General features: G+C 42.8%; 1 protein-coding gene across 1 annotated transcript; it reads left to right on the plus strand.

Annotated features, from left to right (window-relative positions):
• Nucleotides 1–24: 24 nt before the first annotated feature.
• On the plus strand, nucleotides 25–10,743 carry PSMC2 (proteasome 26S subunit, ATPase 2; the record flags this gene model as incomplete). The annotated part of the gene is made up of 12 exons (XM_082002660.1): nucleotides 25–94; nucleotides 2,306–2,343; nucleotides 4,244–4,325; nucleotides 5,385–5,484; nucleotides 6,450–6,581; nucleotides 7,462–7,534; nucleotides 7,679–7,774; nucleotides 8,033–8,197; nucleotides 8,686–8,773; nucleotides 9,534–9,736; nucleotides 10,273–10,369; nucleotides 10,465–10,743. 12 exons carry the CDS (start codon nucleotides 25–27, stop codon nucleotides 10,620–10,622), a joined length of 1,302 nt encoding a protein of 433 aa, XP_081858786.1. The 3' UTR covers nucleotides 10,623–10,743.
• Between the last annotated feature and the right edge of the window lie 2,925 nt (nucleotides 10,744–13,668).

The following is a 13,668-nucleotide window of genomic DNA, read 5'->3' on the forward strand; positions in this document are numbered from 1 at the left end:
TGGTCGCGGGACGGAGCCGCCAGCATGCCGGACTACTTGGGCGCCGACCAGAGGAAGACCAAGGAGGAGGAGAAGGAGGATAAACCCATCCGCGGTGAGAGGCGATGCGGGAGGGGACTCGGCCCGCCGGGCCCTGCCGCCTGCCTCGGGCCCACTAGCCGTTACCACGGCAGTGGGCGGTAGAACCGGCAGCGGCCCACCTCCCCCCTCCCGCCCCCGGGTCAGGATCCCCGTGTTCGTGGCGGGGAAACTCCCCGAGCAACGCCTCGGGTGCCGGGGCATCGCTGCGGGAGCGGCGCTGCCGGCGGCCATTTCGGTGCTGGGAACGGCGGGGTTGAAGGCGGGCGGCTGGAGAAAGAAAAAAAAACAAACTTAGAAATGCCCGTAATGCGCTTCCGGGCGCTGCGGTCTCCGTACCCCGAGCAGCATCCCTGGCCCGGAGCCGGGGCTCGGCCGGTGGTGGCTTCGCGGCCCTGACCGGGGGGCGATCCGTGGGGTCTGCTTTTAACGGATTCTGAGGGAAAACTGAGGGAAGTCAGGTCTGCGAAGGCTGCTGCCGGTCGGGGGGCAATGCACAGGCAGCGGGTTAAAAGACCGGTTGGGGGTGTTGGTACAAATACTGTGTTTTGGGGGAAGTGGGGGGATTGCCAGCGCCGAGCAGGAGCCTCCCGGAGCCGAGATCCGCGGGGTGCAGCCTGGCTTCGCTGGTGCCCAGGCGCTTAGAGCTCCCCTGCAAAAGGGTCCTCCAAAGCCTGACCTGCCCTTCATAAGGCAAAAAGCCTTTTACGGTTTAATGGTTAGTTGAAAGGCCAGCCTAATAAAACTTTGTAATTCCTTTTTCTTCATCGGTGGAGTCCTGTGGAGGTGGCTGTCAGACCCCGTGTGTTGCCACTTCCATAAGTAATTCAACAGAAGCAGGAGAGGGTGAGGTGGCAAATTCCGCTGATGATGCCAGGATTGTCTGAAAATTGCCATTGCTTTTCATGTTTGAATTTCGTTTGCCTTTTTAGTAAATGTTAACTGGAGACAAAAGGAATACTGTATGTAATCAGTGATGGACTTTGAACTGTTCCTGCTTGATAAAGATTTTTGAATTGTAACAGCATATCAAAAATAAATGGGTTAGTGCAAATAATCAGGAAAGAAATAAGGATCAACACACACAAAAAAATCTTCTCAAAATACTGTGTAATGCATACTGCACCCAGATCTTCAATACTGTCTGCTTTGGGCTTCATTGTAAAAAGACAGAGTGGAATTGGAAAAGAGAGAAAAACAGAGGGCCAGGGATGCTTAAAGTGAAGACTATAATTCAGTCTGAAAAAGCAGTTGCTTTTGGGGGAAGGGAGAGGGAATGTTAAAGGTCTGTTGAGTGACAAGTGATATGGAAGTAAATAGGGAATGACAGTAATACTTCACTGAGAGACTTCACTGGAGCAGTCCTGCAGGACTCGGTACAAAAGTTTATGCATTGAGCAGCTGACACTGCTTGTTCTGATGCGAGAATTCTGAGGTCCAAGTTTTAGATTCCAAGTTTAAGTCAAGTAAATGCTGATTTAACCTGGGGGATTCCTTTCTGCTTATTCTGCTGAAAGTTTACAGGGATTCAAACAATTGTCAAAAATATTTATGTAAGGAAATTTTTTTAAGTGGCTGTTAAAAGCAAAATGTGACCGGGCAGTGGGAGTTCACTATATATTTGCCATGTTCGTAGACCTTTCTGTTGGAGAAGGGATATTGGACCAGACTGTTTATCTCATCTAGTATGAAAACCATTCCCATGGATTATGTTTTACAATATTAAAACTCAGTGTTGTATTAGTTATTGATTCCAGGCTGCTTTAGAAGTTTACAGTAGTTTTTTGTTACTGAGACCAGCTTAGATTTGGTTGCTGTTCCCTGCTCACACTGGGCAATTTGGAAGAGAGACATTACTGGTGGAAAGTGGTGACAGTGTTTCATTGATGTTTTCTTAAGCATTAAGAAACAAAAAGTTTAAAAGATCAAGTTTTGATGTCTTCAATTCCTTCTCTGTAGAATCATAGGTCACAAACTACTCCGAGTGAGGGAAAGTTTAAGTAGCTTGCTTGATATGAGCTGTGGTACAGATTTTTGGACTGAATAGAGTAGCTGGAGACCCTATTTTGTTTTTCTTGAATGCCTGATGCTTTTTTGTTCCACTCTGGTTTAGTAGAAACTCAAAAGAATCCCTTTAAAATGTATGGTTTCATCTTTTAGAAGCAGAATTAATACTGATGATTTTGTTTTTAAAATTGGAAGCTAAGTCTTTCCTGTCTTCTTTCAGCTCTCGATGAAGGAGATATTGCCTTGCTGAAAACCTATGTGAGTAACATACATACACAAGAGTGTTAAACAAAAATAATCCTGTTAGGATTTGAGTGCAAGAGTGAAGGGATGTGTATTTAGTGAGTAAATCTGCTTCTCTGACTGCTTTTCTTTCCTGCCAAAATCTTTTCTCCCTTTTCTCTTCCAACAAGAAAGCCTCAAACCCAACCCACAACCCTGAAAATAATCCAGTAGTTTTGTTAGCTTGGAACTAATGAAGTCTTTTCTATTTTTGCTTTGTATCTTGTAGCTGACTGTCATAGGAATCTAACATCTAGGGCTTTACTGGGACTCTTTCACTAACCAATTTTCTTGCTTCATAAAGAACTATACCTTTAAGATCCCTTCTCCCATCAAATTTACTTGCTTTTAGCTATCATGTTAACAAAATATCAGTGAGTGATACACAGACCTTGTCAGAGAGACTGTAATCTTGGGAGGTGTTTTCCATGGACAGTAAGGTTTAAAATGCAAATCTCCCCTCTCCACCAGAAAGTACAGTGGATCTGTGAAAGAACTCTTGAAAAATGAAACTTGCAGCTTAGCATATGTCTGGATTTGGCTATGTTTGCCAGAATTCTGAATTTTGTTGACACTGAGACTCTACGAAGCTTTCGAACTGGGGAAGGACTCTGAAATATGGCTTGTGCCCACTGCACCTTCTTTTTTGTTGTCAAGTTGATACAAAGGAGATCTTGTAAAGAAAATCCAGATCCAGATCTGTCCGCATTAGGCAGGACAAGATAGTAAAGCATTTTATCCCAATGTATTTGGTTTGTGTGGCAAGGTTTTGGTAGTGGGGGGGCTACAGGGGTGGCTTCTATGGGAAGCTGCTTGAAGCTTCCCCTGTGTCCAATAGAGCCATTGGCAGCTGGCTCCAAGACAGACCCACAGACAGGCCAAGGCCGAGCCCATCAGTGACGGTGGTAGCACCTCTGTGAGAACAGAGTTAAGAAGGGGAGCAAAAAAACCAAAACTGGACTCAGTTGGAGAAGTTCATGGAGGACTGTCTCCCATGGGAGGGACCCCAGGCTGGAGCAGGGCAGAGTGTGAGGAGTCCTCCTCCTGAGGAGGAAGGAGCGGCAGAGACAGCATGTGGTGAACCAACCACAACCCCCATTCCCTGTCCTCCTGCGCTGCTTGCAGGGGAGGAGGTAAAGAAATTGGGAGTGAAGTTGAGCCCGGGAAGAAGGGAGGGGTGGGGGGAAGGTGTTTTTAAGATTTGGTTTTATTTCTCATTACCCTACTCTGATTTGATTTGCAATAAATTAAATTAATTTCCCCAAGTTGAGTCTGTTTTGCCCGTGACAGTAATTGGTGAACGATCTCTCCCTGTCCTTATCTCAACCCATGAGCTTCTTGTTATGTTTTCTCTCCCCTGTTCAACTGAGAAGGGGAGTGATAGAGCGGCTTTGGTGGGCACCTGGCGTCCAGCCAGGGACAGCCCACCACAACAAATTAGAATCTAGCTTCTCATTTGCCCCATGATGATAGAAAGGTTGGGTAAGGTGGTTAAAGCACTTGTACAAATGATTTTTAGATAATGTATACAGAATTCCATCCATATATAATTTTTACTAAGTCCTGTTTAAAATTTTGAAAAAAATTATTTAAAAAATAAGGCTGAATAGGTTTAAAGTAAAAAAAAATCCTCGATGTTGACAAATATGAAAAATTTCCACTTGCGCAATTGGTTGCTTGTGCGTAGCTGCACTCTATTTTTGCGAGCAGAAATATTGTTACTGGAACTTTGTACTGTCTTTTTTGGCTGTGTTCAGTCGTTGGCTCTTATACCAGGGCAGTCTACTGAGCATCTTTACACACAGCAGCTATTGGCATTTTTTCCTAAACATAAAGTAATTTGAGTTACAAAATCTACATGATATTTCTTTTCCAGGGCCAGAGCACGTACTCAAGGCAGATCAAGCAAGTAGAAGATGATATTCAGCAACTACTTAAGAAAATCAATGAGCTCACTGGTATCTCTTTCTTAAGATAACTTTCAATAGAAGAGACACATATACCAAAACAAGTGCTTTAAGAAGCTGATTTTAAACAACTTCTGCATTGGTTTATTATTGTTATTTTTCTCAAAAGAATGCATTTCTTTATTTGGTAACATGAGATTTTTGCTGTGTAGGTGATGGTCTTTTTGACTGGGCAGGGCTAACCTGTACATATGATCATGTAATTTTGTAGTTTAACGTATTTTTATTCAAAATTGTAATGAATTGGAACAAATGCCCCTTTCTGTCACTAGATAATTTGTTGTAATTTGTGTCAAGTGCTTTTGAATAGTGAATGAACTTCCATAGACTGCAAAAACCCAACATATTAAGTAGTGGCACCAGTCCTTGTGTAACAAAGGATGTGTATCAGAGCAGTTAGCATTTCAAATCAGCTGGTTTAAAATCAGCTGATCAGTTATGGCAGTTACAAGAAAAATTAATTTGTTCCCTAATTTTTCATTGTTGATTCCACTGATGTGTGTTTGTTGCCCTGTTACTCATCCTCTAGTGGCCTTCAGTTCTGCTGGGAAGAGCACAATTTCTATTTTCCAGTAAAATCCTTGTCTTTCAAATATATCATGTCTTTCAAGTATATCATGGAGATGGTACTTTTTATATCCATGTTTTGGAAGATTTATTAGGTTTTTCATCTGTGTGAATCCCTTAGCTTCTGATATCTTGTACTAAAGCTTTCCCTTGGTGAAAGCACTTGGCAGAGTTTCACTCCTTGTCTGAAACTTTTAGAAACATGCTTCTCTTTCTATCAAGCTTGGTTGTAATTGTCCCCACACTGCAGAATTGTGTTAGAGGATGGCTAGACTGGTGTTTGCAAGTTCAGCTGGCACAGTCATGTAGGCCTCATTTCTTTAGGAAACTTGTTTTTAGGAATTCCATCAAAGATGTGTGTACATATGTTTTGGAGATCTCAGTAAGCTTCCTGCAGGCTTGTATCTAAAGTTCTTGGTGTGTGAAGGATTGCTGATGTGCCAGTTAGCCGCTTCCTCCTCAGATTGTCTGTGTTGTACATAGGAATCAAGGAATCCGACACTGGGCTGGCTCCTCCTGCCCTTTGGGATCTGGCCGCAGATAAGCAAACTCTCCAAAGCGAGCAACCGTTACAAGTTGCAAGGTGGGTGCACTCTTCCTCTTTGCAGTGGAGCTGCATAGTGTTACAAATGTGATTTATAGTTTATGTGTAGACTTCTTAAAAAGAGCAGATTCATGTGTTGTGCATATTGAAAGTGCTTTTTACCATTGTGTCAAAAAGGAACTATGTGTTAATATATGTGTTATGCTTGATGATGTGTTATGTATCAGAAATGTGATGTGTTTCTGTATCAGAAACAGTGCGGCCAGCAGGAGTAGGGAAATGATTGTACCCCTGTACTCGGCACTGGTGAGGCTGCACCTCAAATACTGTGTTCAGTTTTGGGCCCCTTGCTACAAGAAGGACATTGAGGTGCTGGAGTGTGTCCAGAGAAGGGCAACGAAGCTGGTTGCTGGAACACAAATCTTACAAGGAGTGGCTGAGGGAATGGGGTTGTTCAGTCTGGAGAAGAGGAGGCTGAGGGGAGACCTTATCGCTCTCTACAACTACCTGAAAGGGGGTTGTGGCGAGGTGGGTGTTGGTCTCTTCTCCCAAGTAACCAGTGATAGGATGAGAGGAAATGGCCTCAAGTTGCACCAGGCGAGGTTTAGATTGGATATTAGGAAAAATTTCTTTACTGAGAGAGTGGTCAAACACTGGAACAGGCTGCCCAGGGAGGTGGTGGAGTCACCATCACTGGAAGTGTTCAAAAAACGTGTGCATGTGGCACTTCAGGATATGGTTTAGTGGGCGTGGTGGTGTTGGGTTGATGGTTGGATTTCATCATCTTAAAGGCCTTTTCCAACCTTAATGATTCTGTGATTCTATGTACTTCATACTTGTGCTTATTCCTGTAATTATTGTATGGTGCTATAATAATAGAATCACAAGTACAGTAGCTATTTTGGTGTATTTAGAAAACATGACTGTCTTATCTTGATGCTTATACAAATAGCACACCAGTTAGTTTGTCTGCCTAGTGGTGTTAATTGTATGTTCTGTATTAGGTGTACAAAGATAATCAATGCAGACTCCGAGGATCCCAAGTACATTATCAATGTCAAGCAGTTTGCCAAATTTGTGGTGGATCTCAGTGACCAGGTGGCACCTACTGACATAGAAGAAGGCATGAGAGTTGGGTAAGCAAAATCTTTGTGTTCTTATGGGTTTTACTGGAGACTGAAGCTTTCTCATCTGATCATTAGTTTGACAGGTCAACAACTATCATTTCGTATTTTTGCAGTAGTTGAAATTATAACAATAATGTCTTCCATAGAATCATAGAATAGTTTGGGTTGGAAGGGACCTTCAAAGGTCATCTAGTCTAACCCCCCTGCAATGAGCAGGTACACCTTCAATTAGATCGGGTTGCTCAGAGCCCCGTCCAACCTGACCTTGAATGTTTCCAGCAACGGAGCATCTACCGCCTCTCTGGGAAACCTGTGCTAGTGTTTCACCACCCTGATTGTGAACAATTTCTTCCGCAGATCTAGTCTAAATCTGCCCTCTTTTAGGGTAGTGTTTCTGTTGGAAGACAGTAACTCACCTGCATGCTGTGCTGGAATCTTTTGATTTTGATGTCATTCTGCTGAGAACTGTGCGTCATGGACTGAAACCTGTCGGTCTGGGTCCCAGTAGTCCCAGTGTTCATGGAGTCTGCATAGCCTGCTTCCTTTTTGGCAGTCTGCACAGTTGTAGGCAGGGAGGCTACAGTAATTGTTCACTGAGGAGGTGAAGCCAGTTACTTTTAGAATCAATATTTTGCCAGTTTGTTCTCGGGGATGTTTTTAAGTTTAGTTTTTAAAATACTTCAGAATTAATATTTTTGGAAACTTTAAACTTCTCTGCAGAAGCAATTCCAGTTTCTAGGACATCTGACTGTTAGCTTTAAGGGCTGAGTTGTCTTGATGCCAGAGAAAAGAACAGTTTAAGAATTCGGCTTCTAATTTGCAGAGTTGTTTCTACATGACAGATTAATTAACTGGTGTTAAAATAATAGTCTTTATGCTTTCTCACCAGGGTGGACAGAAACAAGTATCAAATCCATATCCCCTTGCCTCCAAAGATTGATCCCACAGTCACCATGATGCAAGTGAGAACTGCCTTTACTTATTATGACATTGCTTTGTCTTGTAATTTTGACTACTTTGGCTGAATTTCTTTTGGGTTTTTGAAAGCCTAGAGAGAGATGCAGCATCAGGTTGTTAACTGCTTGCTCACCTTTGTTGTTGTGCAGGTGGAAGAAAAACCAGATGTCACCTACAGTGATGTTGGTGGTTGTAAAGAGCAGATTGAAAAGCTGAGAGAGGTGGTTGAAACCCCTCTGCTTCATGTAAGTAACCTCCAGATTGAAACTTCTATTATTTTGAGAGTATTCTGGTCATCTGTTAGTATCTGAAAAAGCAAGAAAAGATAATGTAGCTGAATGTAAACACCCAAGTGAGAGGAGGTCTAGTTTTACCAAGTGAAATCCAGCCTAGCCTGGTTTATATTGCTCATCATTGATGATTTTCTTAACTTGCATATACTCTTTGATGCACATAATCTTTAATTTGCACATAACCTTGCCTTCTGTTTCCCACCATTACAGCCTGAAAGATTTGTTAACCTTGGAATTGAGCCTCCCAAAGGAGTCCTTTTGTTTGGGCCACCTGGTACAGGCAAAACTCTTTGTGCCCGTGCTGTTGCTAACAGGACTGATGCTTGCTTCATCAGAGTAATTGGGTCTGAATTGGTGCAGAAGTATGTGGGAGAGGTAAGAGCAAATACTTGATGGAGTGTGGAGTGATCTGTAGATTTCCAGTCGCTGGGACTAGACACCATAGTGGGTACGATGGATGGATGTGCTTGCATGCTGGAGATACAGGGGGGAGGAACTGTCAAACAAATCTCTGCAGATCAGGCAATCGGTTACAAGACCTGAAGTATGCCGACCTCGATGAAATGGATTTTGCAGTGCAGAGTTTAACCGGCGGTTCGGGAGGACTCTAGGATTAGGATTCCATTCCCAACTCTGCCACTTACTTTTCACTGATCTGTACATCTGAAGTTAAGAGTAGTAATTTGTCTCTCCTTTATAAATTGCTTTACAATTTATGAATGTTCCGTTATCTATATGTGTACAAATAAAAGAGTTTTATTAGTGGAAACTTAAAAGTGTTTGGACGCATGAAAAGTTTAATTTTGATAGTTTTCCTTTAATTTGTCTTGAATCTTTAACAAAATCCTGATTTTTGCTTTCAGGGAGCTCGAATGGTTCGTGAACTCTTTGAAATGGCCAGAACTAAAAAAGCTTGTCTTATATTTTTTGATGAAATTGATGCCATTGGAGGTATGTTGGTAGTACATATAGCTCTAACCTCATATGAGAACTTTCAGGTTTTCTTTTCATGTTGTAATTCTTTATCTGTATTGCTACATTTTAAGAAATGTGCTTGTAAATACCTATTTAGCAAAACGACTACCAGCACATTCTGTGTCCAGGAAGCTATCAAGAAGTGGTTTATATAGTTTGAACATATTTAGCCTGGATGAGAAGTCATTTTTGCACGTTTGGAACACCCACATTATTTGAACTTTAGTGAAGAATTTCTGTATTGTGTTTGCAAAAAGTACTGTTAATTTAAATCCCCTTCAGCTTCTGGACAACATACTAGATCTTTATTACTGCCTGAAAATTAAATTAGGGTTTTTTCGCCCCAGAGGAAGTACTTGGGTCCTTTGAAAGTGAAACAATTTTTACACAGACAAGGGGGCAAGGATTTTGGTTGAGGGGATGTAAAAAACCCAAACAAACTACATGTGTAAATTTCAGCAGCTTGGCCAGTTATTAGGCAGGGAGATAGGCCCTTTCAGGCTAAGGATGAAGATACAGTGCGTGTTACAACTGACAGATAACACTACTCACTCTTTGGTTGAAATGTGTCATTTTCAAATAACTCCCTCACACCTTTTTTTAAACTTGTCACAAATATTTGTATGCAATTTAAAATTCTTTTTCTGGGTGTTTTCTGTGTAGCAGCTGTGACACCTCCTCTAGGCTCTGAAGGTCCCTCTCGCATTTCGTGAACACGTGTATCTCCTCTCTCCAGGGGCTCGGTTTGATGACGGGGCTGGTGGTGACAATGAAGTGCAACGCACTATGCTGGAGCTGATCAACCAGCTGGATGGCTTTGACCCGCGAGGCAACATCAAGGTGCTGATGGCTACAAACAGACCTGATACTCTGGATCCAGCCCTGATGAGGCCCGGCAGGTTGGATAGGAAGATAGAGTTTAGCTTGCCTGATCTTGAGGTGAGAATGCTTTCTTTCACAGCTAAGTATATTCTTATGTCAGAGTGTTTCTTCAGTGAGAGTGCTAGTGTCTGGAAGCAGTTCACGAGAATTAACACAAGCAGCACTCTTAACTTACATGAAACTACATGGAAATTTTGGGGATTAAAGATGTGCCAAAAAGGTTTTCCCACACTGTGTTGATTCCTGATTTCCACTGGTAAATAGCTCTGGTCATTGTATATTCCTGACTTACCAGATAAAGAGACCTTTAACCAGTTCCGTGATTCGGTTCTTCAGTTGGAATGTTATGTTTGTCTCTTTTGAGAGAGATTTCTTGAGGTACTTCTACCATAAAGCTCTTTTTTGGAGTTATTTTTTTAATATAATAGCATGAACACTTAAACATGCTAGTCCAGACATAGGAAACTATAGTTGGGCAGCAAATAAAATATTTATTTTCATCTGCCCTTGCTCTGGATGTGGACAGCTGCACACTGAGAGTCATCACCTCTTTCATAGTGTGAACACTTCTATCCTCCACTCTTTCTTTTCAGGGACGAACTCATATATTCAAGATACATGCTCGTTCGATGAGCGTTGAAAGAGACATAAGATTTGAGCTGTTGGCTCGGCTGTGTCCTAATAGCACAGGTAAGCTGAATTTTTATTTTTTTTTGAACAGTTTTGTATATGCTTGCTCTCCACTGGTGGTCAGTGTTGAATTTGAATATCCCTTTCTTTCAAAGGTGCTGAGATTCGCAGTGTCTGCACGGAGGCAGGCATGTTTGCTATCCGAGCACGTCGAAAAATCGCGACAGAGAAAGACTTCTTAGAAGCAGTGAACAAAGTCATTAAATCGTATGCGAAATTCAGTGCTACCCCCCGCTACATGACTTACAACTAATCCCTTGGCATGTTTTTCCTGTTCCTGTTCACTTTCTGCAAAACAAAATCCAAGTGTAGTAATTCATGTCTTGTTCTTGGAAGCTAGAAATAAATGGAGTATTCCAAAGAGTAGGTGCGAGTTCATTACGAGTATGTATATTCTACACTAGTGGAGTATTGCTGCTGTAGAAAAAAAATCTGAGTGAAAGGCTAGTGAGACAGCCTAAACTGAGATACTTTAAAGTCGGATACCTGGGCAATCCAAAGTTTAGATCTTCAGTTACCCTTTACACCCCAAAACTTACCGTCTCAGCTGTGGTGGCACTGAAAGATCCCTAAGTGACCGCAGTGTTTCTGGGCGTGCTCAGTAATGTTGCGTGATGCTTGGCAGCGAGGTGTTGGACGTGTCCCTCTCAGGAACGGCAGGGGAAGAGAGCCGAGGAGAAGGCGTACGTAGCTCAGCTCGCGTGCCTCGTGGTCTAAGTCACTGCTCAGTTTGGGGAGAGGTGAAGGGACGTGTTTCCTCTCCCTGGGTGAACACTCTGGTACCATCATAACTTGCTTTATTTTTTCTTCAATGGTTTCTTCATCCCTTTTGCTGAGATTCTTTGTTTCTTACAAAATAGTAAGTGGGTCAAGGAGGAGGAAGAAGTACGTGTAATTTCTTAGCGCTAATTGAAAGAAGATTCCTTTTTCCTGTTCCTGCTCTAAAAAAGATTGAAGTTTGACATCTGTCTACTAGTGAGCACTTTGATACACTGTCTAAGATGCTGCTACGCCCAGAGGATGACCCTGACGGGGCCGGACGCTGCGGTACCTGGGCAATAGCTGATAGTTGTTGGCAGCAGGCACCACCGAAAGGTTGGTCTTAGCTCATCTGGCATGTTCCCGCACAGCTGGCTGGTTTCCTCAGTGAAAAGCCTTTCATTTTCTTTTTCTGCAAGTGTTGTGTTAAAGCTTTGGCAGGGGGGAAAAATGTTGTTGGGAACTGTGCTTTGTTGGAAGTGAGAGAAGTTTTTTCAGGTCTCCTTTCAATACAACTGCCATCAACTCATCAAGCTTAGATTGTGAAGCCACTTTTTTTTTTTTGAAAGAGGAAGTGTGTGTGATAGGGAAAGAGTCTCTGTGGTACATGGAGTTCGTTGGGATTTTGGCCGGTGTTGGTATCTTGATAAACAAACCTTGGCAGCGTGAAAAACTGATCTCAGTGTTATGTGTTATTTTGGTAAGAACATTTTAGGAAGGAATGCAAGTTGACTGGTGGGCCAGAACTTTTTAATTTCAAGCCTGAGAGGAAGGAGATTCAGAAAGCGGCACTGAGAGTATCTATTTACCAAGAGCAGCACTCAAAATCAAGCATACCTTCTGCTTAAGAAGGGCATGTGAAGTATGTAAAAAGAGTTAATTCAGGATACCTGGATAATCATCAGTATTCCTGCAAAACAGGAGAGGGAGACGAATATTACTCTGATTATTAAGAGGTATCAAACCAGCACTAGGCTATCCAGCAGCATCTGCTGTGGCGGGGCTTCAGCAGCGAGCGGGTGGAGGCACTACCCTGCCAGTGTAGACAAATGGGAGGGGAAAGCAGTGAGCCCTGGAAGGAGTTTAAAGGATGTGGGTTTGTTTAGGCTCATCAGTGCTGGATTAAGGTAGGATTTAAATTTTTAGAGAGCAGTCTGTTAATCGGTACAGGGAAGAGGAAGTCAGATTACCTTTCGGCAGAGAACGGCGGCTGGCGAGTAGGAAGCAGAGCTTCAGCTGGTGGCAGCAAAGTGCAGGGAGAGACTAGTCAAACGCCACCAGATTTTATTGTGCGGGACAAGTTACCGGGAGCAGGTTGCAGAGTACCAGTGCTGCACAGGCTGGGACCTGGGGTTTTCTTGGGTGAAGGTTTTCGGTCCAGCATTTCAGCAACTCCCCAGGAAGGGCAGCTGCTGCTACCAGGATGGGAATTGCAGCATTAATTGCACCAATGTGAGGCCTGGCGTGCTGGGACAGGCGGGCTGGGAGGGTGAGGAGCAGGAACCTGAGCAGCCAGGAGGACCTGCGTGGAGGTAGTAACCCCTCCTCACCCACATCTTAGGAATAGACGCTTGCATCCCACATACAGTCTCTTGCCAAGACAAAGTGGAAAATTTTGACAAGTCATGATCATCACTTTATTTTAGAAGTTGACAGGATTTCGATGTGAACTAAAGAGACTACATAGTTAAGAACTGAAGCTGCGACAAGCTGAAAGTAGAAAAATATACTGTATGTAGATACAAAGGCTTATTAAACTAGTTAATGTTATAAAATGTACCAAAAGTAGTTTAAATAAACACGCACAATGTGTTAACGTGCATTCAATTCATCCTTTGAACACCAGCTAAGCAGTGATTTCTGATGCAGAAAGCTTCCTATCCCTATTGGCAGAAGAGTCTAAGGAAATAGAACATCTTCCCCGACTGCCCCCGGTTCTTGGGAAACTTGGTTTACCTGAAGCAAGCCCAAACCGCCACAGAGCTTGAAGCAGAATAAAACTATTAAGTTCTGCATTCAGAAGAGAGGAAGTCGTTTGAACTCCCTTATGCACAGGACCTTTGATCTGAGGGTGCGAAATAACCTACAGAGAAACACTTCCAGGTTCCTACCTCTGCTCAGATTCCTAGGAATTGCTGTTAAGGAAACACGGGCATTGAAGATTTCTTTCTTTTGCTTGAATTACATTTCCATGTTTTTTGTCTCACACCTGAAGTCAAGCAGTACCACAGCGGCCAGGTTGTGAAGACGACAGAAAACCCCCACACACTATTGTTTGTTTTGAAAAACCCCCACACACTTGTTTCTCTAAGCACGTAAAAGCTGAGGCAGAAGCAGCCCTGCTGGTAGGAAGATCTCTCAGGCAACAGAAAAGTACTTATCTTTTTGGTTTTTTGGACCACAGACTTTAGACCTTGTCTACATTTTTATTCCAGTTTAAGAGACTGCATATAGGGCATCAGTTCTTAATTTAACTGTATTAGGCTTCACTCCTGCCTTAAACCAGTTTTGTCTTCAAATGTTGAAGCTAAACCAATTTT

This window comes from Phaethon aethereus (genome assembly GCF_964289735.1).
Source record: "Phaethon aethereus genome assembly, chromosome: 1".
Classification (NCBI taxonomy): domain Eukaryota; kingdom Metazoa; phylum Chordata; class Aves; order Phaethontiformes; family Phaethontidae; genus Phaethon; species Phaethon aethereus.